This window comes from Neltuma alba, unplaced genomic scaffold (assembly GCF_004799145.2).
Source record: "Neltuma alba isolate B1F8T4 unplaced genomic scaffold, ASM479914v2 tig00012477_pilon, whole genome shotgun sequence".
NCBI classification, from domain to species: domain Eukaryota; kingdom Viridiplantae; phylum Streptophyta; class Magnoliopsida; order Fabales; family Fabaceae; genus Neltuma; species Neltuma alba.
Window position 1 is genome coordinate 234,853 of NW_021636952.1, and position 27,873 is coordinate 262,725.

The window sequence follows — 27,873 nt, forward strand, 5'->3', positions numbered from 1 at the left end:
GAAGAGAAGAACAATTTGGTAATTAAATAAATAGAATCTCTTGTAATGAGGTCCCTTGGGACTTTAGATTAATTTGATAATTTTAAAGAACTTTTTGTATTTAATTCTCTTAGGTGGAACCTTATATGTGATATTAGATATTAACTAGTTATATATGAACTAAACGTATATCTAAATTTGCCCTACTATTGTAAATTTAGATAGGGATTCAAAAATAGAAGTCCTTCCGTTTTATCTAGTATCTAGAATTGTGAATTCAATCTTAAATGACTAAAGAGATTAAATCAAGAAAAAAAACAAAGAAATCAAAGAATGGTTTGGAAATGTAAAGATAAGAACAAAAGTTGTAAAGATTCACAAAAACTATGTGGACAGAAACTAAAAAAATATTGGAAACCGAAGCACTAGTAAACTGACAATATAGTAAAACTGAAGACAATATATACCACACTGGTCCTTTTTAATTATTACTTGTAGTAATTTCTCACATACTAAGGACATCATTAAATGCATAAAATCTTTCACTTTTACCCTTATAAATAGCTAGTATATTTTTTTCTTGCTTATTTCCTCTCTCTTGACTTTTACATTTGTCTCCCTTAATTAATAGGAGCAGAATTGGAAATGAAGCATTAAAAAAAAGTACAAGTGACAAATGAAATAACAAAAAACCAAACTTTCCTCCTACAAATGACAATTAAAAAAGATCAGAGTAGTAAAGGGTAAACTAATCTATTATATAATGCACTAAAAATTTATATGAAAATTCCTTTAAATTTTTCTGTTGACATCAGGAACATATTATCACTTTCTTTCAATTAACTTTAATATGAAATATATAGTATATAAATTTAAGAATTCGTTACTTTGTATATTGAGATAACATTCGTATGCCCCACTCAATTGAGCTGTATATTCTGATACATTAAGACACCATAAGCCTCCCATATCCACACACACACACACACACACATCAAAAGAAAAATTGAAACAAAGTGTCTCAAGCTAAGACAATCACACATAAATTGTATTTATACACGGACAACAAAATTAAAAACAACTCTCAGGAGTTTATTATAAGGGTTTTTCAACAAAAACATAGTAAGTATACATATCGTTCATATATTATACATAGAAAGTTACATGCATGGTCGATCCTTAAACTTTTCCCAGGTTACTAGTATCAGTTACATCAACTTTTTTGTAGACGAAACGTTTAGCCAACCAAATATAAATACAAAAACTCAGAGCACTTAATCCAGCCAAAAGCCAATAGAAGTCATCAAGATGTGCTCTATTCAGATTATTCCCTAACCATTTCTCACCAGTTCTTGAGCTGATATCTTCGACAACACTTATAACAACATTACTCGCAAAGCTTCCAACTCCCAACAAGCTTATATAGGCCGCAGCTCCAATACTTCTCATCGTTTCTGGGACTTGATCGTAGAACAGTTCTTGTAACCCTACAACAGTTAGGGCATCAGAAATACCATAGATGATATATTGAGGAAGCATCCACCATATGCTTATTGGTATTACAGATTTGGGATTGTCAAGAAGATGATTCTCTTTAGCAATATTAACCCTTTTGGCTTCTACTAAAGCTGCAACGATCATGTTGAATATAGACAAGAAGAGACCTACTCCGATTCTCTGCAACACTGTGATGCCAGATGGGTGTCCGGTGAGTTTTCTGGCGAAGGGGACGAAAACTCGGTCGTAGATGGGGACGACGATGAGGATGATGACTCCGACGAGGCCTTGAAGCGATGCCGGAGGGATTTGGAAGTGTGGTCCGATGGAACGGACCATTGTGCTGCCTTGCTTGATGAGGAATGTGTGGAGTTGAGTTTGGACAACAAAGAACATTAAGAAACTTAACCATATAGGGATAAGACGAAGAACTAGCTTCGCTTCTTCCACTTGAGTCACTGAACATAGTCTCCATGGATTTTTGGTTTTGATTGAAGCATCGATGTCATCTATGATCATTGCCTTGTCCAGAAATCTGTAACAACATTTTACTTTGTAACATTGCGACTAGAAAATTGGATTGTTGCATTTGAAAAAAAAGGTGACATAAAATAATAAAATTATAAATGAGTCCCACAAGTCATTATTCAGTATTAGGGTCACCAGTCTCCAGTTTTTCTTCTCAAAATTTACCTTTTCCTCAGATCTAATATATTTAAACTCTTAACATGATGGTTCAATATCATTGTCTCATGATGCACTAGAGCAAAAAAAATGAAAAAATTAGAGACGATATAATATGTAGAAAATTTAACTGGCAGTATGAAATTGTTCATTTTCTACGCGGGTGTAGAATGTAATTAATTTTTCAAAAAAAGAAATTCTTTTTCACCTTTCTACATCGATTGTTTCAACAAGTGTAGAAAATATTTTTTTTCAGTTTTTTTAAAAAAATAAATTGCTTTTTACGGTCAAAGGGAAGATAGAAAAAGTCCTTTCAATCAAGTGTAAGGAGGCTACTTTGCACAAATGACGGAGATAAATTTTAGGAGTCAAAATATACCTTCAACATCATAATATAATGTAGAAAATTTGGGTCAGACAATTGGTAGGAGAAAACATATATAACAACCAACACAAATAAACACAATAATTGCTAGGAAGATATTTACAAAACAATATGTTTCCAACAAAATCTTTTTTTACTTTTATGATAGGAAGAAAAAGAAGATTTTTGGGACAAATGAGAAGCACCTGAATTGATTGGTGTGGGCCAAAGAATGAGACATTGGTTGACTTTGGAGATGATGGTGGGATATAGTACTATGCTCTTCCCCGCCATACCAATAAGTTTGCGGATCGCTCGTGGTCTTCACTCGCCATTTCCGAATTGCAGCCACAAAAACTTGGGCCATCCTTGTGAATGGGCTGCCTCTTGGGCCCTCCTTTTTGTACCTTTTTATACCCAACAAGAATACTGCTAATGCTAGAGCCAACACAGCCACTAGTACTCCCAGGCCCGTGGCCCATCCAATATTATCCTGTTTTGGCATATAAATAATTATTCTTGTGGATTCTATTATTTTTCACCATAAATAGAAAGGCAAAAAGAAAGAGGGGATGAACTTAATCAGTTGATTAAAACTATACTTCGTTCCAGATGTATGTGCTAAATAACTAATTAGTCGAAATTAATAAAATTAGTTAAACTAGTTATTCATTAAAAAAAAAGTTAATTTTCATGATAAATTTCAAAAATAAAATGAATTAAAATATTATATTTAAAATCAAAGTGAATTTTTTTTTACTAACTTCTATATTTTGACTAGAAAGGAGTAATTACCTGAAGGTATATTACAAGGAAAGTGGCTATAGTTGAACCAGCCACTATCCCCAGGTACCACCAGTTGAAGAATGAGCTTTTGGCAATCTTTTCTTCCGGCGAGTCATCGTCAAACTGATCGCCGGCGAAAGTTTGGACACATGGCTTGTGGCCTCCGTCACCAATGGATAGTATATAGAGAGCAACGAAAAATAAAGTGGTGTTCTTCAGTGCTGAGACCGACAGAGTCAAAAGTATCATTCCCTACATTTTTGTCAATACATCAAATTTTTTTTTCACAAAAAAAAAGTTCTATAGGGTAATGGAAGAAAATAGTATATAATTATATAAACTTCTTTTTATTGCATAATTTATTTATTTTTATTATTAACATAAACATGCAACCCCTTTCCATTTTGTCATGATTAATAAAGATGTGATGTAAATTAATTTGAGTGCCCTGTCCTGTGGATCCTCTTCCAATTTTTCTGTAGAAATGTGCTCAGGAAATGTACGAACATGCTTAAATGAGGCTGAGAAATATGTATATTAAGAGGTACATAATTAATTTGTGAATATTAAAAAATTGTTTGAATCAGTTATTCATATTAAATATGTGTTGTCTTTTTTAAAATGCCTTTATTAGCTATGCACATAAAAATATAAATATTTTAACATGTGTAAATTAAATTAAATCTCCGTATAGTTTCTATGTTTAGAATCATAGGTAATGTGTCCATATGGCAGGTACAGATGTGTGGTCCCATATGTGACTTAGATGTGACTTAATTGCTGGGTCTATTTCTCTCTCGCACTATGGCTTTGCAGAATCTCAGACGAAAGTTTCAGATTAATTAATCAATTATTTGTTAATAAATACTTTTTCTTAAGCTTAATAACACACATTAAGTGTATATAAAACGAATCTTAAATCTATAGTGGAGGCAACGGATGAGTTGGTAGGTCCCACATCTACTGTGGGATCCACCCCTAGAATCTTTTACTGCGAAATAAACACTTAATGATGATGTCCACGCCTAATAATGATTGCCGTTTAATTTTATCCTCATCAACAAAGAGAGGGAAAAATAAGAAGGAAAAATGTATATTATATTTTTTAATACACATGGCTATCTATTTAAAATATATTTATATGGTTTTTAATATAAAAACTAGTTAACTAATTTAAGTAGATTAAAAAAATTAGTTAAGATATTTATTTATAATAAATAGATATTATTTTTTAAAAATACTTTTACTAATCAGGTATACTAGTTAAAACTACTATTTAATAAAATAATTAATATATACAACTACGATAATGGTTTTTTTTTTTAAAAATAAATATGAAATAATAAAATAAATTGAAATTTTATATTTAAAAATAAAATAAATATCAAGCTAGTTTTTATATTAATAGTATGAAAGGAGCGTTTATTAACTGTACTTTACTGTTTTTTTTTTTTTTTGCCACTAAACTTTACTGTCGTTCCTTAGTTTGTGAGGATTTAAAAATAATTATCATGGTGGTGGATGCTTAGACATTTCAACCATTTTTCCTAGCTCGTGGCTCGTCAATAGACAGATGTTCTTCTGTCAAAAAGTTGTGGGACCCCAAAATATGGAACTCCAATGAAAAGGAGAGAAGGCAAAGGTAAAATCTAAGGAGGAGGAAGAAGAATGGAGATAATTAAGAATAAAGGAAGAAAGTACATACGAGGAGATAGATGAGAGAGGAAAGGACGATGGTGTTGAAACGACCGACATATGAATCGGCGACAAAGCCGCCGAGCAGAGGGAACAGAGACGAGACGCCGACCCAAGTGTTGACGTTTTTGGCGGCCGTCGTAATGGGCTCGTGAAGAGCATTCGTGAGGTACGTTATCAGATTCCCCGACAAACCTGAGTACGCGAATCTCTCTGCAAACTCCACACCTGCCAACACAAATATCATCGATCATGGAATCTATTCTAATCTTGTCTCCAATCTATTCCATTTGGAAATCGTCGTCTCTGATATGCACACAATTACATATATATTTATATGAGTTATTGGAAGTGATGAGAGACGTACAGATGATGAAGATGGCGGCGTGCCAACCACCCTTCCGGCTGGAAGGTTGGTTGAAGAAGAAGGCGTTACCGTCGTGGTTTTCCGCCATGGATGACGGCCGGATCGGAGTTAGAGAGAGATCAGAGAGAGCGAGAGAAAGAGAGGGGGAGAGAGAGGGAATTAAATGATCTGAAGTAAAGGAAAGTGAGTGGGAAAGCGTGGGCATGAAGGGTATTTATATGCAGAGATGGGTTGGCTGTGGAGGTGAGGGAACGTGTCAGTATGAATAAATAAAAGATAAAACTAGTCATCATCGTCGTCAATATATATATAATATCTCATTTAATTTTTATTTTGGTTATAAATATAAAACCTAATTCATTTTGTCTCTAATATTTATGCATTTATTTCTAAGATAGTCCTTCTAATAATGATAGTTCTAGCCAAAACATTTAATTAACAAGGATATTTTAGTAAATACAATACCTATTTATTACAAATAACTAACTTAACTTATTTTTTTAATCTGATCAAATTAGTCAACTAGCTCTTATAATTAGATATAGAGGTAATATATACGTAGTACTAGTTTTATCAATCTGTACTATTATAATACTACTTTCATCATTTAATATAATAACTAGTTTAACTTTTAATTTAATTTTAAATATAATATACTAATTTATTTTGTTTGTCATATTTATTTATTTTTTAATATAGTTTTTATAATAATTATACATGTTAAATATTTTATCAAATGATAGTGTTAAATAAAACACACTAGTAAAGGTATTTTAGAAAAGTGAGAACTAATTAATTATAAATAACTAACTTAATAAATTTGTTTAATCAATTCAAATTAGTAGTAGAAGTAATATAAAAGAAAATGAAACTAAACTTACACAAAGTGTAACTTGGCCCCCGATATCTAGAGCTTTGCTTGTCACCCCCTCAAAATCGGAATCGGAGTTGTAATCGGCACACGAGTAATTTTCTTTAGCTTAACAAGTTTAAACAAAATTTTATGGACTTTCAAATAATTATCTCCACAGCAATAAAAATGCTTGTCAAACTAGTTTTAAAACTGTTGAAGTCTAAATGAGAAAAAACAAACAAAAATAACTTCGGGAATGCACTTGCTATTCCATAGCTTATCAGTACTTTAATTCTAAAGTCTCACGAAACATTAAAAATCTGAGATAAAAATTATAATTGCAATCAAGAAAAATTATTAAAATAACACTTAGTATAAGTAAGTGTTTGTTATATGGGATTAGCTAAACCTATATGTGTGGGATTGGGGGATCTCAATATGGGTTTAGCTAATCCCATATAACAAGCCGTCTCTTATGTTAAATACTTTTTTAATATTTTTTTTTTAATTTTCATCTTTAATTTTTAATTTTCAATGCTTGTTATCAAACGTAGAGGAGGCTTAACATTACTATAATAGTCATGACGTCATGAGATCATATCTGAGTCACCAATTCATTAAAATGTACCCCACGAGTCTATGTGGCATAATCGACCATAACCACTGACTAAGTGGGAGCACAAATAACAATGTGTGTAGAAAGGAAGAAAATGTGCCATGAGAATTTGTCACAAATAATAAATAAATGTCACAATATTCAAATGTTCACGCTAAAATCATGCTAGGAAGGATAAAATTTTTCTCAATCTTCATCAATAGATTAGACAATAAGAAAATATAATGATCATCAAGCATTCAATCGCAACATCCTTCAATCAACACGATACCAATCGTGATGGGAAGTAACTGCCCCATCTATGTAATGCCTCATATATCGTACAAATTATATGGTGGGAAAAAACCGTCCGATCCATATACGCACAAACACACACATTCCTCATATTTATATACATTTCCACACACACACACAGATGTGTGTGTATTCTAATTTATCTATTCCATATACATATATATAGACTATACATTCCAAATATATATACACCCCATGTTTATATGCACATTCCATATATATATATATATATATATATATATATCTCCCAATACACATTACTCAAAGGTAAGCCTTATTGTAAGAGTGAGATTCAATCTCGTAAATTTATGGGACATGAAACGTAACATTATTGAATATTGGGCCAACTTTAATGGGTGAAATCATGATAGTTTAATTTTATTTGGTTGAATATGATATGACAAAAAAAATCTTTCTTTTAATTTTTGCATGACACAATACTTTAATTATAATTTTTGTGCAACTTCGAATTTATTTTTAATATAAGAATCAAAGTAACTAAGTTGACTCTAGATTTTAAAAAGGAACCAAGTAGAACATTTTTCAAAAGAATTCACATAATTTTGTTAAGCTTTAAAGTAATATATGTAGTTTAATATAATACAACAACATGGATTTTTTTCCCATTTATGAAATACTATTTGACCTTTGACAATTGCGACATAATCTTCTTCTTTGTTTGTTTTTGGTAAAACTCATAGTTTCTTCTATTTCTTCTGGCAAATAATGTGATGTAAAGCAGAAAAGAGAAAGGAGAAGAGAAGGAGATCAGAGAAGAATATTAGAGAAAAAGGGAGAGCAAAGACGAGAATAGGAATGGAAGAAAACTATCTGATACGTCAAAAGCCAAGTCTGCTTACACGATAAAAACCTAGGGTATTTATAACCTAATTTTAAATAAAATAATTAAAATGTAAAATCAATAAATGGGTTAGTGGGTAATTAACAAAATAAATAACTAACAAAAGAAAATTAATTAATTAAATCTACATCATTTCCCCTCCGGTTCGAAGAACTCGCAACCGGAGAGTTAGAAAGCTGATAGCTGTCGAGGAGGGCAGCATCCACACGACGGAACTCATCCTCGGTAAGCCACGTAGAGTCTAAATCAGGACAGCCTTTCCAACGAATGAGGTAACGACTGACGGGACTTGCTGGAGTTAGAACCGTCTGCTCATCCATCACAGTGTCAATGGCTTCCGCAGGAGGCGCAACTCTAGGCACGTGTGGGGTTGGGACTTGGTGAGTCTGAGTACCTGCAAAGTCATTAGAACACAAAGGGGGCGGATCGAAAGTGCCCCGGTAAGGAACAATATCCTCAACATTAAATACTGGACTAATAGACATATCTAGAGGTAACTCTAATAAGTATGCATTGGGCCCTAGCTTCTTGGAAACGCAAAACGGGCTAGAGGTGCGGGCGTGCAGCTTCTTGTAAGGCCTCTTTGGGAAACGCTCAGGCCGTATACGAGCCATGACAAGGTCGCCAACATCGAACTCTTGGTGACGTCGATGGACATCAGTAGCTATCTTATACCTGTCATTATTTAAAGCTAACTTACGCCTAACCTCAGCATGAATATCATGAAGGCGATGTGCAAAGGTCTCGGCGGACTCAGAAGGGCAAGCAGACAGGGGAAGGGGAACAAGGTCAATAGGCTGCTTTGGGTTGTAACCCTGGACAATTTGGAATGGGCTTTTGCCAGTGGATCTATTGACCGAGTTATTGTAAGCAAATTCAGCTATAGGCAAGACTATATCCCAGTTACCGGGCTTATCGTCAACTAAACTACAAAACAGGTCACCTAAGCTACGGTTAGTCACTTCAGTTTGTCCGTCAGTCTGAGGGTGAAAAGCAGACGAGAACTTCAGTTGCGTACCGAAGAGCTTCCAGAGGGTCTTCCAGAAATAGCTGACCAACTTGACATCCCTATCAGAGACGATGGTGGTAGGCAAACCGTGAAGACGCAAAACCTCTCGAAAGAAAAGCTTGGCCAGATGTGAGGCATCGATAGTCCTACTACATGGGATGAAATGTGCCATTTTCGAGAATCGATCAACTACAACTAAGACAGAATAGTGCCCTTGCATTGTCTTTGGCAAGCCAAGCACGAAATCCATACTAATGTCCTTCCAAGGTGCCTCAGGAACAGGAAGAGGCGTGTACAACACAATATTCCTCTTCTTTGCCTTTGCTATATGGCATGTACGACACTGGGAAAGGATTCGAGCAACATCACACTTAAGGGAAGGCCAGTAGAACCTGTCTTCAACCATGGCCGTAGTCTTCTGAATGCTGAAGTGTCTGGCTAGCCTTCCCGCATGCAATTCCCAAACGAGAAAATCGTGCAGTGACGTGCGGGGAATACACAACCTAGACCCACGAAATAGGTAGCCATCATTGATCAGGAAATTCACATGAGCTTGGCGGTTGCCATCTTTAACCTCATCATAAATGATGCCAAAGTCAGGACACAAAGTATACTCGTCCTTGAGCCTGTCAAATCCCATGACATTAACTGTTAAGGTGTTGAGAACGTGGATTCTCTGGCTAAGAGCATCAGCTACCTTGTTCTCTCCTTGTGGGCGGTGCTTGACCACAAAGGTAAATTCCTGAATGAACTCGCTCCACTTGGCATGTTTGGCATTTAAGTGTCGTTGGGAGCTAAGGAACTTGAGAGACTGGTGGTTTGAGTAGATGACAAACTGTTAGGGGAGGAGATAGTACTTCCAATGCTCCGAGTGAACAATGGCATAGAACTCTTTGTCGTACGTGGAGTACTTTTGCTTGGCCTCATTAAGCTTCTCATTGAAGTAGGCGATGGGGTGGCCTTCTTGGCTTAAAACGCCTCTAATTCCAACCCCGAAAGCGTCACAAGCAACTTCAAAGCACTTGTGAAAGTTAGGTAAAGCCAGGAGGGGAGCGCTCGAGAGTTTCTCCTTAATAGTGTTGAAAGCTGTGGAGGCCGTGGGAGTCTACTTGAACTTATCTTTCTTCAAGCAGTCAGTGATTGGAGACATAATGGTGCTGAAATCTTTGATGAAACGCCGATAGAAGGACGCTAGCCCATGAAAGTTGCGTGCTTTATGCAGTGTCTGAGGTTCTGGCCAATCTTAGATGGCTTAGACTTTTACGGGATCTGCAGACAAGCCTTGTTCTGAGACGATGAATCCAAGAAACATAACTTGACTCTGCAGAAAGGAGCACTTTGGTAGGTTAAGATAAAACTTCTCCTTCCGAAGGGTCAGGAGCACCTGTCTAAGGTGATGCAAGTGGTCATCCCTAGATTTACTGAAAACCAGAATGTTAATAGACAACCACGAACTTTCCTAGATAAGGCTGCAGCATATGCGTCATCACTCGTATGAATGTGCTCAGGGCGTTCGTTAATCCGAATGGCATAATGAGCCACTCGTACAATCCATCCTGTGTCTTGAATACAGTCTTTCACTCATCTCCTGGTCTGATTCGAATATGATGGTAACCATTGCGAAGATCGAGCTTGGAGAACCACTTAGATCCAGACACCAAATCAAGCATGTCTTCTAACTTAGGGATCGGGAATCGGTACTTGACGATTATCTTGTTGATGGCTCGACTGTCAACACACATTCTCCATGAGCCCTCTTTCTTCAGAGTCAGAAGGGTAGGGACAACGCAAGGACTGAGGCTATGCTGGATGTAGCCCTTCTCAAGCAAGCCGTTAACTTGTCGATTGAGCTCTTCCCAATCTTTAGGGTTCATCCTATAGTGTGGAAGATTAGGGAGCTGTGATCCTGGAACCAAATCGATTGCATGCTGGATGTTCCTTATGGGTGGCAAGTCAGGAGGTAACTCCTCAGGTGCAACATCCTTAAACTCGTCCAAGAGTTGGGTCACCTCTTTTGGAAAATTGTCAGGTGTTGGTGCAGAAGGAGAAACAACCTTGAAAACGACGGCAAGGATGACATCAACATCCCTACTTTCTTTGATGAACTGCTTCTCTGTCAGGAGGTAAAGGTTAATGGGCTTAGAGGTGGATCCTTTTGTGGGGGCAAGACCTTTTGCTTTGTACTCAGGCTTCGCAGGATGGAGTAAGATGGTCTTGCCCTCATGCTTGAAGATGTGGTTGTTTGCTTGGCCTTGGATAGTGACATCATGGTCATATAGCCACGGGCGTCCTAAAAGAATGTGAGACACATCCATGGGGATCACGAGACCCAAGACATCTTCCTTGTAGTCGCCCAAATGGAGTGGGACACGACACTGTTGGGTGATAAGCAACGAAGTGTTGTCAACCCATGCAACACGGAAAGACTTAGCAATTGGTTCCGTCTTGAGTCCAAGATGAGTGACACCTCAAGTAGAGATCACTTTCCTTTTGCTTCCATTGTCAATAACCAACTTGCATGACTTGTCACCGCACTTCACAAAGGTGTGAAAGATGTTGTTCCGTTTTCAGGAGTCATCTGGTGTTGGGACAGTCAAGAGACATCGCATCACTCCAAGATGGCCCGATGGCACTTCATCACAATTAATCTCTTTGTCTACATCATAAGGAATATCAACAGGGTCAACAACTACATCTGGCACGCTCTCGAGTAGTGCATCATCTTGATATTCGATAAGCAATGCATGTTGCGGGAACCTTGAAGCGATGTGTCCCTTGGAGTGACACTTGAAACACTCTATCGATGAGCTACCCGTGTGAATGTTTGATACTGATGACTCTCTTGATCGTGAAGCACTTGGCCCTGAAAGTTGATGACTTACCCGTTAATTGGCCGAGGTAGCAGAGCTACGAGCGGGATGAGACTCTAAACCAGAGAAGCTGGGATGCCTGAAGGAGGGATATTTAGGCAAAGAGTCAATCTCGATAGCCTTATGATATGCTTCCTCTAAACTATAGGGGCGGTTTACTCTGAGCTCCCTCTGTATGTCATCCCTAAGGCCACCGATGAATCTCTCGATAATGACAAAACTCAGCTCATTTAAGTCGTTGCGGATCAGAAGGTCATCATATCGAGAGATGTAGTTGGCTGCCGACAAGGTTCCCTGTTTTAGGTTATTCAATTGGTTGAAAAGCGTGCTCAAGTGGCTGACCAGTACATACTTTTCCTTAAGCTTCAGCTTCATCTCCTCCCAAGTCATGACGGGAGGTTGCCCTAAGCGTTCGACGTTCACTTGGACATGCTGCCAATACTTCTGTGCAGATCCGACGAGCTTCATCTTGGTAGCGAACACGTTACATGTAACTCATATTGTACCACTCAAAGTAGTCGTCCATGGTGGCTAACCAATCGAGGAAGGAATTTACATCTAATCGACCATCAAAGTCAGGTGCCTCAACCTTAACCCTCTTCATAGCATCATCATAGTAGTCTTGCCGAGGGGTGTCTCGGTATCGCCTAGGTGGCGATGGGTCTCGTCCATATCTGGGACGAGCTGCGTACCCTCCGTAGGTACGTCGATTCCCAAGATGGGATTCGTAACGATTCTCTGTACCTTGTTCATCCCATGGGTCGTCCTCTTCCTCGAGGGGTTGGGGAAAGGCCTCAACATGCAGTGATCTAGCCTGTAGGTTACGCAGACCTATAGAAAGCTAGGAGCCTTTAGTGTGAGATGGTCCAACGGTGTCAAGCTTGGTGTGCGCTTGAGTAGTCTCAGGGGCATTTCCAAGAATTCCTTCTACACCCTTACTAAAGACCTGCCTATCAATTCTTAGGAGAGAATCTCTAATTTCTTGCTGGGAGGTCCTAAGCTCTTGATTAGCTATCTTAAGCTCCTGAGTAGTGGCTCTAAGCTCTTGACACTGGGAGTTATATTCTTGCTTAATCTCGGCCAAGGATTCCTTAAGGCATTTAGTGAGTTCATTCAGTTTTAGTTCAAAGGTCTGAAGTATCTGGTCTATTTGGGATTGAAGGGAGCTAACACGGGGTTCTAAGGATTGAAGTGCTTGGTCTAAGGTGTCTTGTCTATTTTCAATATCACGAATAGTCATGTAATAGATAGGCGAAAGCTAACAATAAATAATGAAGCAAGCGAAGAAGCTACTAATAAAATGAAAATAAATTCTTTTTTTCTCCTTTTTTTGCCCCTTTTTTCATCTTTTTTCCCCTTTTTTTAAGCTATAAAATAATAATCAGGAATAAATAACCAAAAATATATATACAGGCAGTAGTGGTATCTAGCAAGAACAACGTCCTAAAGCAATAAAAGTAACCTCCAGTATACTAAAAGTCACAATAATTAATTAGAGGGTCGATTGGGCCTTACTGGTGTAGCTTTACGACACCAAATAAAAAACTCCAATGCTCCTGGGTGACTGCTCTTAGCATTAGGAGGGTCGGCGGTGGAAGAAACGGTGCGAAACGAGGTCAAAACGGCAAAAAATGCGATCTGGGAAAGCTGGCAACGCGGTGGTGTGTGGAGACCACACGCAAGGACTGTGGCGGCGCGTGGGGGCTAGTGGAACACCGGCTGGCCTTGAAATTTCTGGGTCTGGCCGTGTTCCTCCTTGTGAACCCGATAGAGGTGGTTTCGCGCCAATCGAAGGTCGGACAAGAAAGTTATGAGCCTTCAAAGTGACAGTGACGGTGATCTCGCACAATGGACTTTTTCCGGCAATAACTCACTGTGAAACTGAGTGGTCTGGATGGTTATTGGCCGAAGAGGATGATGACGGTGGTGGTGCAGTGAGAGGAGGCCTGGGAGTGAATGGACAGAGGCGATTGGCAACGGAAACTGGAGAGCGACGACATTGTGTGTAGCTTTTGAACTTAAGGGTGTGTTTGGATGGTTTGGATTGACAGAAATTGGACACAGGGAAGCACAGCCAGGCTCTGATGCCAAAATTGATGTAAAACAGAAAAGAGTAAGGAGAAGAGAAGGAGATCATAGAAGAATATTAGAGAGAAAGAGAGAACAAAGATGAGAACGGGAATGGAAGAAAACTATCTGATACGTCAAAAGCCAAGTCTGCTTATACGATAGAAACCTAGGGTATTTATAACCTAATTTTAAATAAAATAATTAAAATGCAAAATCAATAAATAGGTTAGTGGGTAGTTAACAAAATAAATAACTAACAAAAAAAATTAATTAATTGAACCTGCAACATAATGCTTCTTCTTTTTTCATCAGTATAGATTTAGTGTCCCCTATCTAAATCTATGCTTATCTCTTATAAATTTGGATCTCACCTTTCCTTTTCCCTCCATTTTCTGTTAATGTAACAGAGTTTGAGACGAACAAGTGGATAAGAATTGCAAGAAATTAATTTCTAAACAAATTATTAATTCTCTATTGAACCATACGCACACCAGTAAACAAAGGATGAGATAAGCAAATTAATGCTTTAGACAAATAATCCCTTCTTAATTGCTATAAAAAAGTCTTATACTACTTTCAGTCCTTAATATAAAAACTGATTGGTGGTTGGATTTAGTCCCAATATAAAATCTCAATCTATTTTATATCCCAACTTTATAATTTTTTTTCTCAAAATATCTCTATTGATTGTACATGTTAGAGAGTTCCCACCAAGAAGTAGTTTTAATATACATAATTAAAGAAGAGAGCTTAGGAAAGCCAAAAAATATTTATTACAAATAATTAAGGGAAAATCCCAGAAAAAGCCCTTGGAATATACCAAATCCCAGATTGGGCCCTTAAATTTCGAAAATGACAGAATGGGTCATTGACCCAATTTGTCATTTGTGAAATTCAGGCGAATTGACATTTTTGCCCCTGAGCAAAAGTGAGTAGTTATTCTCTAAACAAATTTAGGTAACGCTTATATTGTTCTAGTGATTACAAGATTCGTTGTAGTTAATAATAAGGTACCTGACTATGAAAAAATGAGTAGTTATTCTCTACACAAATCTAGGTAATGCCTACATTGTTCTAGTGATTATAGCATTAGTTGTAGTTAATAACAAGACACCTGACTATGAAAAAGTGAATAGTTATTCGCTATACGAATCTAAGTAACACCTAAACTCTTATAGTGATTCCTTGAATCATTGTAGTGAATGAATAAATGAGGGCAAAATTGTCAATTCGCCTGAATTTCACAAATGACAGATTGAGTCAATGACCCATTCTGTCATTTTCGAAATTTAAGGACCCAATCTGGCATTTCCCATATTCCAAGGACCTTTTTTGAAATTTTCCCAATAATTAACTTAACTAATTTTCTTAATATCCACAAATCAATAATATAACTCTTATATTAAATACATAAAATAGTAATAAAAACTATAGAGCCAATAATTAAGAAGATAGAGCTAGCCGCAGCACATCCATATCCACAAAAGCATATAATAATGGAGGTAGGACATCTGAAACATTTTTCTTAATTTTTAGAAAACACAACAGGTTGGCAAAATTAGCACGTCACTAGTTTTCTTGCTCAATTAAGGATAATAGATATCCCTTTGTAATTTACTTTCATGACTTCATTAATACTCTACTGTTCGTGTCGACGAGTACCCAAGTGCATTGAATTTAGATGAGATTCAAACACTTTACATTTCATGATTCTTTTATAGTTCTAGTGATTTTTTTAAAAAAAAATATTTTAAAATTAATTTGAACAACCGAAATTATTTAGTATGAAATGCAAAAAAATTGTAGATCGAAAATAATCAATATATGAATAATAATAACATAAATTATTTTAATTATAATAATTTTTTTTTTGCAAATGATTATTTTTTAAATTTAATTTCATACTAGTAATTTACTTTATATTGTTTCGTGACTTTGATGATGATGATGATAGAGTTTACTGTTCATAACAGTGAGTCTCCCAGTAATGATTAAAAAAGTCTTTACCTTTTTGGAAAATGGGACGTCAAGTCAATGCCTAAAAGCTTAGTTTTACTGGCTCATTTGCTTCGGCGAAACCTGCCTAGTGCTTCGCTCATCATAATTTATTTTAATATTATATCACTAATTTGTGCTCATTTAACTAATTATATTATCCTCTTACGAAATTGACAACTACTGTAAAGGCCACCCTATATATTTCTACTTTTAGATTTGATTGATTAAAAAAAAACCAAAATTAATATAGAGTTAACATAAATAAAACTCGTCAAAGCAACAAATGGTTATTGGGCTAATTAATAATTAAGGACCTAAATATCTTTTAAGTAATGAAGTATTGAGTTTTGGAGCTTTAATTTGTTGATTAAGAAAAGAGCTCAAAAGGTTCCGTCTAGTTAGGGCTTGATTGGATTTAAAATATGTAGAATTTGATGCGGGATAGAGCAGTTACACCATTAGAAAGCTAATTAACTCAAAATGTAAAACATTAATTATTGTTTGGGATTAATGGATGACCTGATGAGATGAGGGAGTGATTAAAAGTTCAAGCTAAGTTGTTTATCACTTTTATTAATTATCTGTATTATGATTATTGTTATTTTAACTTTATGCCCACTTTTAGATTGTGGAGGTGATTTAGGGTTTTGCCGACTGTCACTGTGCATGACTGTGGTAATCTACTGGTTTACTTTGTTATGCAAAAGGGAATACTAAAAAAGAAAAGTTGCTTTAAGAAGATAATTAATAAGATTGTTCCTAGATTTGCTGTCTTTTCATCAAATCAATTTTCATGAGTTTGGTTACACCCCAAAAAAAAAAAAAGTGAGTTTGGCCGACTGTCTCCATCCGCCTACAATAACTGCTCCACTTCCACCGCCGGCGGTGGAAGTTGGAGCCGGCTGGCCATGTCCGGGGATTCATCATCATTGATAATATTGAAAATTAGTATGCGTTAAATTTATACTTTACACCCTCTCCAAGTTATTCTTTTAGGACTTGTTTGGTTTGAAGGAAGGGCAGGAGAGGGAGGAAAAGGTGGAGTAGGGGAGGGCAGGAGAGGTTTTAACCTTATCTTGTTTGGTTTGACTAGAAAGAAGGGAAGAGAAAGATGTTTAATAATCCCTTGTTTGGTTTAAAAGAGGGAAGAGAGGAATAGTAATAATTAATTTATCATTTTATCTTTACATATTAATTTATATTTTTATTTATATAAATTAATTTACATCTTAATTCAAATTACATAATTCAATGTAAATTTTCTCTGTCGTGTCAATAATATGGGTATTAAAATATTGGTATAGTGATGTATTAATATTGTGAAGATGTGTATAAAAAATTGATATATTAATATTTTTAAATTTCTAAAGCCTCCACTGTTTTCATTTCGTTCTCGTCTACCTTACAAAACAAATCAGATATGGCTTCTCTTCCCATGCTAATGTATATTTATTAAAAAGAAGCAGATTCATTGCCCACACATGACCAGGACCAACAAATTTCATAAACTGTTGAGCATCGTCACGTTTCCGAAAAAAATTGACGATGAAGGTATTTAGTTAAATAAATTAACCTAAAAAAATTAACATTTTCTTTAAACTTTTATCAAGGCGTTTGGAAATCTTTTCAGATCAATTGTAGTTTTTTAATTGAACATCTGAAAATAACCGAACATCTGAGCAAAACGTAGATGGAGGGAGCTGTGGGTGAGGGTTGTGACAGGCCAATAGTGGATGGGTATGAAAGGGAATGGGTGGATTTAATTTTCTTTTTTTTAATCTAAGAACATTATTGGAATATTACATAAACTATAAGGACAAACTAGTCAACATATTTGGCTCCTCTCCAAAAAACCCCAATTTGGGGGAAGCCAAAATGAGGGGGGAGGGGGAGGGAAGGAGGGGGAAGATTTTGGCTGCCTTTCCCTCCAAAATTTCTAACCAAATGATGGGAGTGGCTCATTTTTCCTCCTCCCCCCACTCTCCCCTCTAACCAGACACACTTAGTATTCCTTCTTATTTTAAATGAACCAGTTCATGTGTAAAGGAATTTTTTTTTGAAAGTAAAGGAATTATTTTGATTGCATATATAATATTTTAATCTATTTTATCTCTTAAAATTATAACTTTTTCCTATGCTTTTTAGACTGATTACATATATTAAAGAGTTTTTTTTTCATGAATGAATAATTTCTAATGCAAATGTTTAAAAGAAGTATTTTAGAAAAACTAATACATTTTTTTATAAACAACTTACTTAAATAAGTTTTTTTAGTATATATAAGTTAGTTATTTAGTTTTTATATTTAGAATTAGAAGGTTTTAATTCTATATATTTATCCATGCCTCACCTCATTCTCTATCATCTAATTAAGCTAGTATTATGCAGCTAAGTTATCATCTTCATGACACAGAGGTTATCTAAACTGTCATATATCTCAATAATACATATAACAGAAATATGATCAATTGATTATATGTATTTAGACAAAACATACTAAATTATTTTGCTTAGCATATTTTGATACTAAATGTGGACACTTTTCTGAGATTTTAATATTCATTTATTAAGTTGTGAGAGATACATTCTGTTTAATTCGGACACATACTAACTATTAAAACAATAAAGCCACCCAAGTCGTTTTCACATGACAAATTACCAACAGGACATAAGAATATATAACATCTACATCAGGCTTAGTCGGCCTCAACAGTACGTTTTGACCATGTATCATCATCTTGTTCTCCATGCCATGTACCAAATTAGAGAAAGAAATTAATATGGTTACCATATTCAACATCCAAGATCTTGTCTAGCATATAAGTATAAAAATACTCACAACCAATAGGTATTGATTTAATGGAACTAGCTATCACTACAAAAAAAAAAAAACTTGATTTTCAGCAACGATAAATGTTGCTGCTAAAAGTAAAAAAATCGCCATTAAAAGTTTTCAGTGGTAACACAAAGTTGTCGCCAAATTATTGCTGTAGCAATTATTGTTATTATCAGTGGCAACAAAATGAGTCACTATTGAAAGTATAGTTTCAGTGTCAACTTTTCAATGGCAACACAAAAGTCGCCGCTGAAAGACTTTTCAACAGCAACAAAGAAGTCACCACTGAAGACCCTTTCAGCAATGACAAAAGGTTGCTGTTGAAAGTATCATCAGAGAAAAATAGGACTACCATCGGCTACCACCACATCATTACCGGTTAGCCTTGACCACTACCATGTCACTACCGGCCCATTGCCATGTCATTTTCAGTCATCCTTGAAAGAAGCTTTTAACAGCAACAATAATGGTAGCCACTAAAAGCCCTTTCCAGTGACAACATTAGGTCGCCGTTGAAAGTAAAATTTTAGCAGTGATATTAGGAGTTACTGTTGAAAGTCTCATTTTTAAAAATTGACCTTCAATGGCGACTCTAAAAAGTCACTAGTGACTCTGAAAGTGTAGCTAGAGAGAAATAGGACCACCATCTGCCATTACCACATCATTGCCGGTCAATTGTGGACTACTATCATGTCACTACCAGCCAGCCGTCACTTCATGTTAAGTCGCTGCTGAAAGCTTCTTTCAGTGACGACAATAATGATAGCTGCTAAAAGCCCTTTTCAATGGCAATATTAGGTTGCCGTTTAAAGGTCCTTTTAGTGGCAACATGATTAGTCGCCGCTAAAAACCTGACTTTCAAAAATGGTCCTCTAGTGGTAACTCTGAAAAGTCGTTGCTAAAAGTAAGGTTACCGTTGAAAGTAAGACCAAGGAACAAAAAACCGGACCGGGAGCTAAACCAATCGAGGTAGTAGGTCAAGGGTCACTGGTCGAACCGGAGGTCGGACCGGAGTCAGACCGGTCATATTAAAATAATATAATTTAATTCACAATATTAAAATAGAACCAAATTCATAAATAATAATCACTCAAAAAAAGATAGAAAGTTACAAAAGTAGTTTAAATGTTTAATTGTACCAAGCAAATATTAATAAAATTCACATCTTCATCACTATGCAAAATCAAAATCATCATTAAGATCATTGGTAAGAGCATGGACTGAGATATCATCAGTTGGGTGAGTATCATCGTGCAAAGGTGGAGGCTCATCAATATCCATATCTTCATCACCTATATAAGACAATAATCAATATTAATGATTATGCAAATAATTATATATTCATCTAAGAATACTAATAGAATCTTAATTATATATAAAAACCTTCATTATCCCTCTCAAAAGTTGTTGAATTTGCAGTGCCTTTATTGTTAAGGACACTTTCAAGCGTAGCCACATCTCTATCATCAAACTCAGGGGTGGGATCTTCTTCAGTCACCCAAAAGTCCATCATGTCAATGTTTTCATAGTCAATCGGATCATAACTTTTCTTCTTCTTCAATGTATTCCTTTAATGACAAATAAAAATTCAATTAAATATAAATCAATTAAAATAAAAGATTAAAAGCATTTACTATTTCTAAGAGTACCTATGCTTCAATTGCAGGTTATAGTTTGTGAAAACCAAATCATTCAGCCTGTTGTGTTCCAATCTGTTCCTTCTTTTTGTATGAATTCTCTCAAGCAAGCTCCAATTCCTCTCATAACCAGAAGAAGCAGAAGTTTGACTAAGAATATGCATTGCAACGCGCTGCAATTCTGGAACTGAACAACCATAATATGTCCACCACTCATCTGCATAATAAAATACATTTAGCATACAATATTATAAAGAATTAGTGAATAACCATGAATGTACTATAAAATATTAACACTTACAATGGTCTAATTTTTGTGCAGCTTTTTGATATGAGGGTCTACTGAAAGATTCTTTGCCTTCACGATAAGTAGTTGTTTGTTTCATTACCAGAAAGCCATCAACATCTTCATCTGAATAAGACTCCACCACATCAATCAAAGCCATCATTAATTTTGACTTGCTAGGACAGTTTGGACCATATGTGATTACAGGGTTTAACAAGTACGATGCTGCATGAAGATTGGTTTTCAAATGCCTGTCCCATCGAGCTTGGATAATTCTTGTATAAGGCTTATACATCTCCTTATTCTTCTTAAACATCTCCTTAATTGCCAATTTTGCTCTTTGTATGCCTTCATAAACATAAGGCAATGAAGGTTTTTCATCTGAATCCACAATTCGCAATAATTTTATCAGAGGAGATACAATCTTTACAACTTCATAACAGTCATTCCAAAACCGATTATCTAATATGATTGCACTAAAATTTTTTCCTGCTTTGGTCTTGGATAATTTGTGGTCCACAAAGTGCTTATCAACAACCAAAGCTTGCAAATCATTTTTGTGCATATATGCTGTGCAATGTAATAAATGTAGTAGCAAATCTTGTGGCACCAGGACACACAATTTCTTTCCAGCTCGGTCTTTTTCTCATCCAGGATAAGAAAATCATATGATTGTATGCAAAGATGGTTATCTTTGATGCCTTTGATGCAAAGTCCGACACATGAGGCATGCTGGAAAAGTCTTTCAATACAAGATTCAAACAATGAGCAGTACAAGGAGACTAATAAATGCTTTTATACTTTTCCTTAATCAGTTTGCCACATGCTACATAGTTGGCTGCATTGTCAGTTACTACATGAACGATATTCTTAGGACCAATCCACTCAATGACTTCACAGAATAGTGTAAATAAAGTTTTAGCATCTTTGACTAGATATGATGCATCAACAGATTTCACAAATACCATATCGTGTGTAGAATACACTAAGAAATTTATCAAAGTGTGTTGCCTAACATCGGTCCATCCATCAGCCATGAGTGTGCAGCCATTGTTTTTTCATTTAGCTCGATGACAATGAATCAGCAACTGACATTCTTTTTTCTAATCACTCAATAAATTGGTTTTGAAATCATAAGCACTAGGGGCTTTAAACCCAGGCCCAATTGAAGCAATTCCATCCACAGCTTTTTGAAATAAAGGGCAATCAAATGCTTTAAATGGAATGTAATTCACAATAGCCCATTCAGCAATCAACATTTTCACATTATGTTTTGCTTCTTTAGTTGCTAATGCACTTTTAATACCTAGTTGGGAATCAGGGGTTGTCCTAAGAGCAAAATAATTGTCCATACTCCCAGTAGCTTTCCTCTTCTTCGAAGTACTCATGATAATTTGTGAATCAACATGGGTTTCTTCAACATCCTCTTCTAAGTTTTCAACAATTTTTTTCTTTGAAGATTCTTTCAAAGATTCTGACATTCTATGACGTATATCATGTGAAACTTTCTTGCAAGAAGCTATTTGACCAGTGATACCAGCAAGATGTTGCTTCATCCTATTTATCCCACCTCCTTTATAACTATTAGCACAAAAAAGAAAAGTATATATATTCTGTGTCCCCTCTTTTTTGTATGCAATATGTGCCCATGCAGGATCAGTTTTAGTACGTAATGAAGAAGTGGGTGTAGGAGTGGAAGTTTTAGTATTAGGAGTAGAAGATCTCGTATTAGGAGTCACATTGTCACTTCTTGAACTTGGATTACTTGAAATATCCATCACTGTTACTAAATAACAAATCAAGAAAATCAAACATCAAATATCACATTTGGCCATTTGGGGGTTCATTGCTATGGGATTAGCTCGGATAATATAACATCACTGATTAAAAATCAAAGATCAAATTGACAAATTCAGATTTCATATGAAATATGCACTTTAAGTACTTGGATCTAATATTCAAACACCATTTGCATAAATTTTCAGGTTACGAGCATCATGCCAAAATTCTGGACTTGAAAATTTGATCTTTGGAATAAAATTGACAACCATATTTGAATGGATAGAGTCACAGAGATTTGATACTGAAAGTGAAATGAGTATGATCATATTCTTACGTTGCTTCTCCAACTCTCTAAACTTTTAGTTAACGAATCCTCTCACATGTGCTGACCAGATATCATCATTTAAATGATGTTCCAAGTAAACAAATCATTGAAATCAATCAGTATGACTGTTTATATTTTTTTTCCCGGATCTTACATCTATATCATACACGATATTGTTCTACATTAGAAAAAGGAAATAAATCTCATTTTATCTAAGCCTAGCTACTTTACAGGTTATTAGTGTTGAGCTTGAGAATTCAGATGGGAAAAAAAAACAGAAGAAGAACGCACAAAACATGACCAGTGAAGGAAAAACCATAAGAGTAGAGCACGTTTATGATTTAACTATCTAAGCCTAACTGAATAAAAATTACTAACAGGACAACAAGAGGCAAGAGCACAGAAGCGACTACCTGTAGCTCCAACAATGATTCTACCACCGTGAAGAAGTAACGACGATGGGACGCGACCACCTGCGGCTACGATGTAGATTTGCGCTTGAACCACGATCACTAGCTGCTTCAACGTTCAACCTCGACGACGTGACGCAAAGATCTGGGACCTCCGATGGCGAAGAAAACTCCGGCACAATGAGCTTGATTCAGCTAGGGATTTTCTATTTGGGGGAGGGTAGCGATGGCGAGAAGTGAAAGGCAAAGATTTTTCTCCAAACTGAAGCAGGGGCCAAGCTCATTTGATTTGGACCGGACTGTCTTTTTTTTTTTTTTAATTTTCCATTGCCAATGACATCGTTTTCCATGGATTGGATTATTAAAAAAAATAAAATATTCAAAACCGAGCAACCCATCAAACCGGCGGGTTGCCCGATTTGATCCGGTTGAACCGTTCTCAGAACGGTTCAATTGAAGGCCGGTTTTTTTGGCCTCCCGGACCAGACCAGCCACCGGTTCACCGGTTTTCCGGTTGAACCAGTCGGTCCGGTCCAGTTTTTTTTTTCCTTGAGTAAGACTTTCAGCGGCAACATTTTCTATTGCCGCTAAAAGTTGTTGCTGAAAGTCTTTTTTTATAGTGTATTTGGTCACTTAAACATGAGGCATCAAATTAGATTTCACATGAGTACAAAAAATGCTTTTCGGAGAGTTACCTTCAATTGTCCCGATAATATTCGGATCTAACTCAATCAGCTAATCATAAAAATGAGAATTAAAAAAAAAACACTCACAACTATATGTAAACCCTTCATATTTTTGAAGTATCAATCCGGTCAGATGAATTTGGGTCAGACCTTAATGCAGAAATTGCTATAGTTTGATGCACTTTCATCGTGGCATTGGTGGATATACAAAATAACATAAGGATATGTTTTTCAACACAAGAAAAATAAATAATGAAATATTACCTTGATACAAGGGTTGAAATAAGTTGAACAAGAAAAATGGTCCTACAGATAGAAGGGGCAAGATGATGATGATGAGTTAGGTGGATCTCTCAGTGGAACTATGGTGGGTTGACCCATCTTCATCAATCTTACCTTGTTATGTCTCTCTCTATATATATATAGGCTTATAATTAACAGTCATGACTCTTTTCCTATTTCTTTTGGGAAAAAAAAGATGAAAGTTAAAATTAATTTTTTTTTTAATAAAAAATTTAGGTGAGTTGAGTCTAAAGGCTTACTAGGGTCAGAATATACCTCCAAACTCAAAAAGGTTTACAGATTGCTTACCAACAAAGTCTTTACATTGGTAGCGAGATTCAAACTCACAACCTTATAGGTTATGAGTTGACTTCTTACCAACTGGACTAACTCTCTTCTTATTGGTAGTTAAATATTAATAATAGTATTTAAATAATTCAAATATTTGCTTGCATACCCGCACACTTAACTCTCTGATATGAAGTTATATTTAATCATGCTCATTCATGAGATTTGCAATAACAATCACCTTAACTGAAATAATCAATTTCAATATATATTATAAAATTTATAGTAAGATAAACTATTCATAAGTTATAAATATAATAAAACTTATTTTAAACTTCATGCAAATATATAGTAAAACATGCCTATTTACTTGAGTACACGACTTAATGTCTTAATGAGCTTATACGGATGAAATTTAGTTTTGGATAAATTAAAGTGAGAAAAATTAATCTGCAAATTCGCATAGTTTCACTTGATTTTTGAATAGTTATATGTAGGTTTTGTTATCAAGTCCTTATAGTTTTATTATTTTTAATCAAGTCCCTGCATTTTTTCATTAGATCTTTATAACCTTACCTGATTTTTAATAAGATTGGTATAGTTTCATGTGACCGATAAAAAGAAAAGAAAACTAAAAGAATTTAATTAAAAATTAAGTAAAACTATAAAGATTCATAGATGATTTCCAATTAAAGTTTTAAAAGAATATGATATTGTTAATTTTTTTTTGAGTTGAAGATATTGATTAATTTAATATGATCAGAAGAACTAAGGTTGATGCTTTGCAGAAATCTGATATACTACCTCTGGTTCTTAATATAAGAGTTAGTTGACTAATTTGAGAAAATTAAAAAAACTACTTAAGTTAATTATTTATAATAAATAAGTGTTGTCTTTCCTAAAATATCCTGCTAATTAAGTACATATATTGGTTAGAACTAACATTATTACAAGCACAACCTTGAGAAATAATGGATAAATATGAGAGAAAAATGGATTGGGATAGTATATTTAAAATTAAAACAAAAGTCAAATGAGCTCTTATATTAAAAACTAGATGTAGTAATTTGTATTCATCATGAATTCATGACCTGTAAATGATGGCGAACACACTGACATACATGTATGAAGATATAGATTTATGATGTATTGGACCTAATAAGTCAATACCACTTAACCTAACCCAAAAAACCAGAAGATAATTGCATGGTCATTTCTTATTCACAGAGACATTGAATTGAATGATTATGAAACCCATCAATTAATAAGGAGATCAGGTTGGTTGTTATGCCTCTATTGAGCATGTGAGAGCTCTTAAGATAGCGCACAATATAATGTTGGGAGAATGATAATTATAGATGGTGAAAGAATATTGACGTCTCTGTCTTGGCCTTTTATCTCAATCACACTAAATATTTTTCTTAAAACTTTCTTAAGCATGCTGCTATGAGTTTGACTCTCTATAGACATAATAGGTGCATGGGTTTCTCTCATTGGCTTAACGATAATAAAAAAATAATATCAATATAAAATAAAGACTTATTTTATATATTCACAACTTAAATATCTTTGTTTTATACTATTACCTCTTACTTTAAAATAAGAGTTAGATAACTAATTTACGAATATTAAAAAATTAGTTAAATTAATTATTTGTAATAAATGTATGATAACTTTTCTAAACCACTCTATTTAATAATGTGAATTGGAAGTACCTGTTGGTAGAAAAAATTATAAATTTTAGAGACAAATAAACTGAAGACTTATATTTAAAATCAAATCTAATTCTCACCTACCTCTTATGTTAATCACAGAGAAAGTAATGATATATTCATCAACACATCATTAATTGTCATTCTTCCTATAAAGATTCAATTCAATATTTGGAATATCTTAGTGGCGCCGTGAATTGATCCACTCCTTATCATTTAAGTATATACTTCGTCATTGAATATAACAGGCAATAAAGTAAAAGAAACTTTTATTACTACATATAAGCATAAAAGCATTATATATGTGTGCGTGCGTTTAACCTTATCCATTGCTCAAATACTCTCACAAACCAACTCAATTTTACATGAGTGACAGAGGTTTTTGTCACTTGAGCAAATAATTGGAGATTCGAGTCTATCTTAACCCTCGTAGGTGGCAACTTTAGTTGGAAAAAAATTTTGACTTTTGCCCTTGGCAGCTTGGGATTATCTCTATTGTTAGCAAAGGTCAACTTTTTGTATTAAAAAATTTCTCTTCTACACAAAAGAAAATTGCTGTCTCAGATACACTAATAGAATGTTGAGATATTAATTAAGAGTGAAAAGAATTATTTTTTAACAAATCATAAAGCAACAAACATTTTAAAAATATACATTATTTTATTAAGAGGATGAAAAAACAAAGCATCATTTACTTATTAGATATGTTTCTTGTGTATCACAATCCATTATAAATCACACTATTGGTTATCCACAACTCAAGATATATGATTTTTATGTAACGTATATGGTATAATCATCACAAGTTCGACTACAAACATATATCAATACAACGGTGAATCAATATTATGTGTACTATATTGAAAGAAAGAAAAGAAAAGAAAAGAAGGAAGCATAATTTTCAAGGATTAAAAATCTAGTGAATTCTAAATTCTAAATTCGAAAATTTGGAAGCTACAATATGCTTGACCACATATATTATGTTTAATAGAAGGATTTATATTAACCGTAAATAAGAGGAGTGCATGGTTGCACGAAGCCTCACCACATCCACAAGAACCCTATCAAATGGTGAAAGTGGGAAGTAGTGAGAGAGAGAGAGAGAGAGAGAGAGAGAGAGAGAGAGAGAGCACATGATATGAATCAAAATCTGCAGCAAACTAATAAAGGCTCCATCTTTCACATCAGGCTGTGTCAGTAGCACACTCACAACACCAAATACATCACATGTTGCATTTCACATATAACACGCATACTTTGTATATTCCTAATGATTTATTTTATTATAAGAAAAAATTGTTGAAAAATCCCACATTAAAAAATTTATTATCCAAAGGTGAAATTTATAGGTCCTTCAGTGGGTGCAACTAGTCTTTAATGGATCTTCAACTAGAAGCAAAAATCTTTAAAAAGGAGAATATTTGCACATAATTGAATGTATATGTTACACATAATTGAAGAGTTGTACCTACTTAAGAACTTGAGTCCTTGAACAAATTTCAGATACCTTATGGGCAATAAAATTTCCATCAGGATTTTTTCAGAAATTTTCCTCAATTATAATCATGTCTTCTTTTTTTAAAAAAAAAAAATATTTTCATATATGATTATTAAATAATTTACATAAAATTCAAATGACTCAAATTTTGTTGGGGATGAGAGTAAAAATTAAACATGAAGTAGCT

General features: G+C 34.8%; 2 protein-coding genes across 2 annotated transcripts; both read right to left on the reverse strand.

Annotated features, from left to right (window-relative positions):
* Nucleotides 1–1,050: 1,050 nt before the first annotated feature.
* On the reverse strand, nt 1,051–5,535 carry LOC114727458 (protein NRT1/ PTR FAMILY 5.4-like). Its single transcript, XM_028914167.1, has 5 exons — nt 5,373–5,535; nt 5,016–5,233; nt 3,320–3,562; nt 2,731–3,017; nt 1,051–2,011 (listed from the first exon to the last, which is right to left on the reverse strand). The coding sequence occupies exons 1-5, from the start codon at nt 5,458–5,460 to the stop codon at nt 1,159–1,161; spliced, it is 1,689 nt and encodes a 562-aa protein (XP_028770000.1). The 5' UTR covers nt 5,461–5,535; the 3' UTR covers nt 1,051–1,158.
* A 14,884-nt stretch (nt 5,536–20,419) lies between these two features.
* On the reverse strand, nt 20,420–21,268 carry LOC114727474 (uncharacterized). Its single transcript, XM_028914177.1, has 2 exons — nt 20,719–21,268; nt 20,420–20,634 (listed from the first exon to the last, which is right to left on the reverse strand). Exons 1-2 carry the CDS (start codon nt 21,266–21,268, stop codon nt 20,420–20,422), a joined length of 765 nt encoding a protein of 254 aa, XP_028770010.1.
* Nucleotides 21,269–27,873: the final 6,605 nt, after the last annotated feature.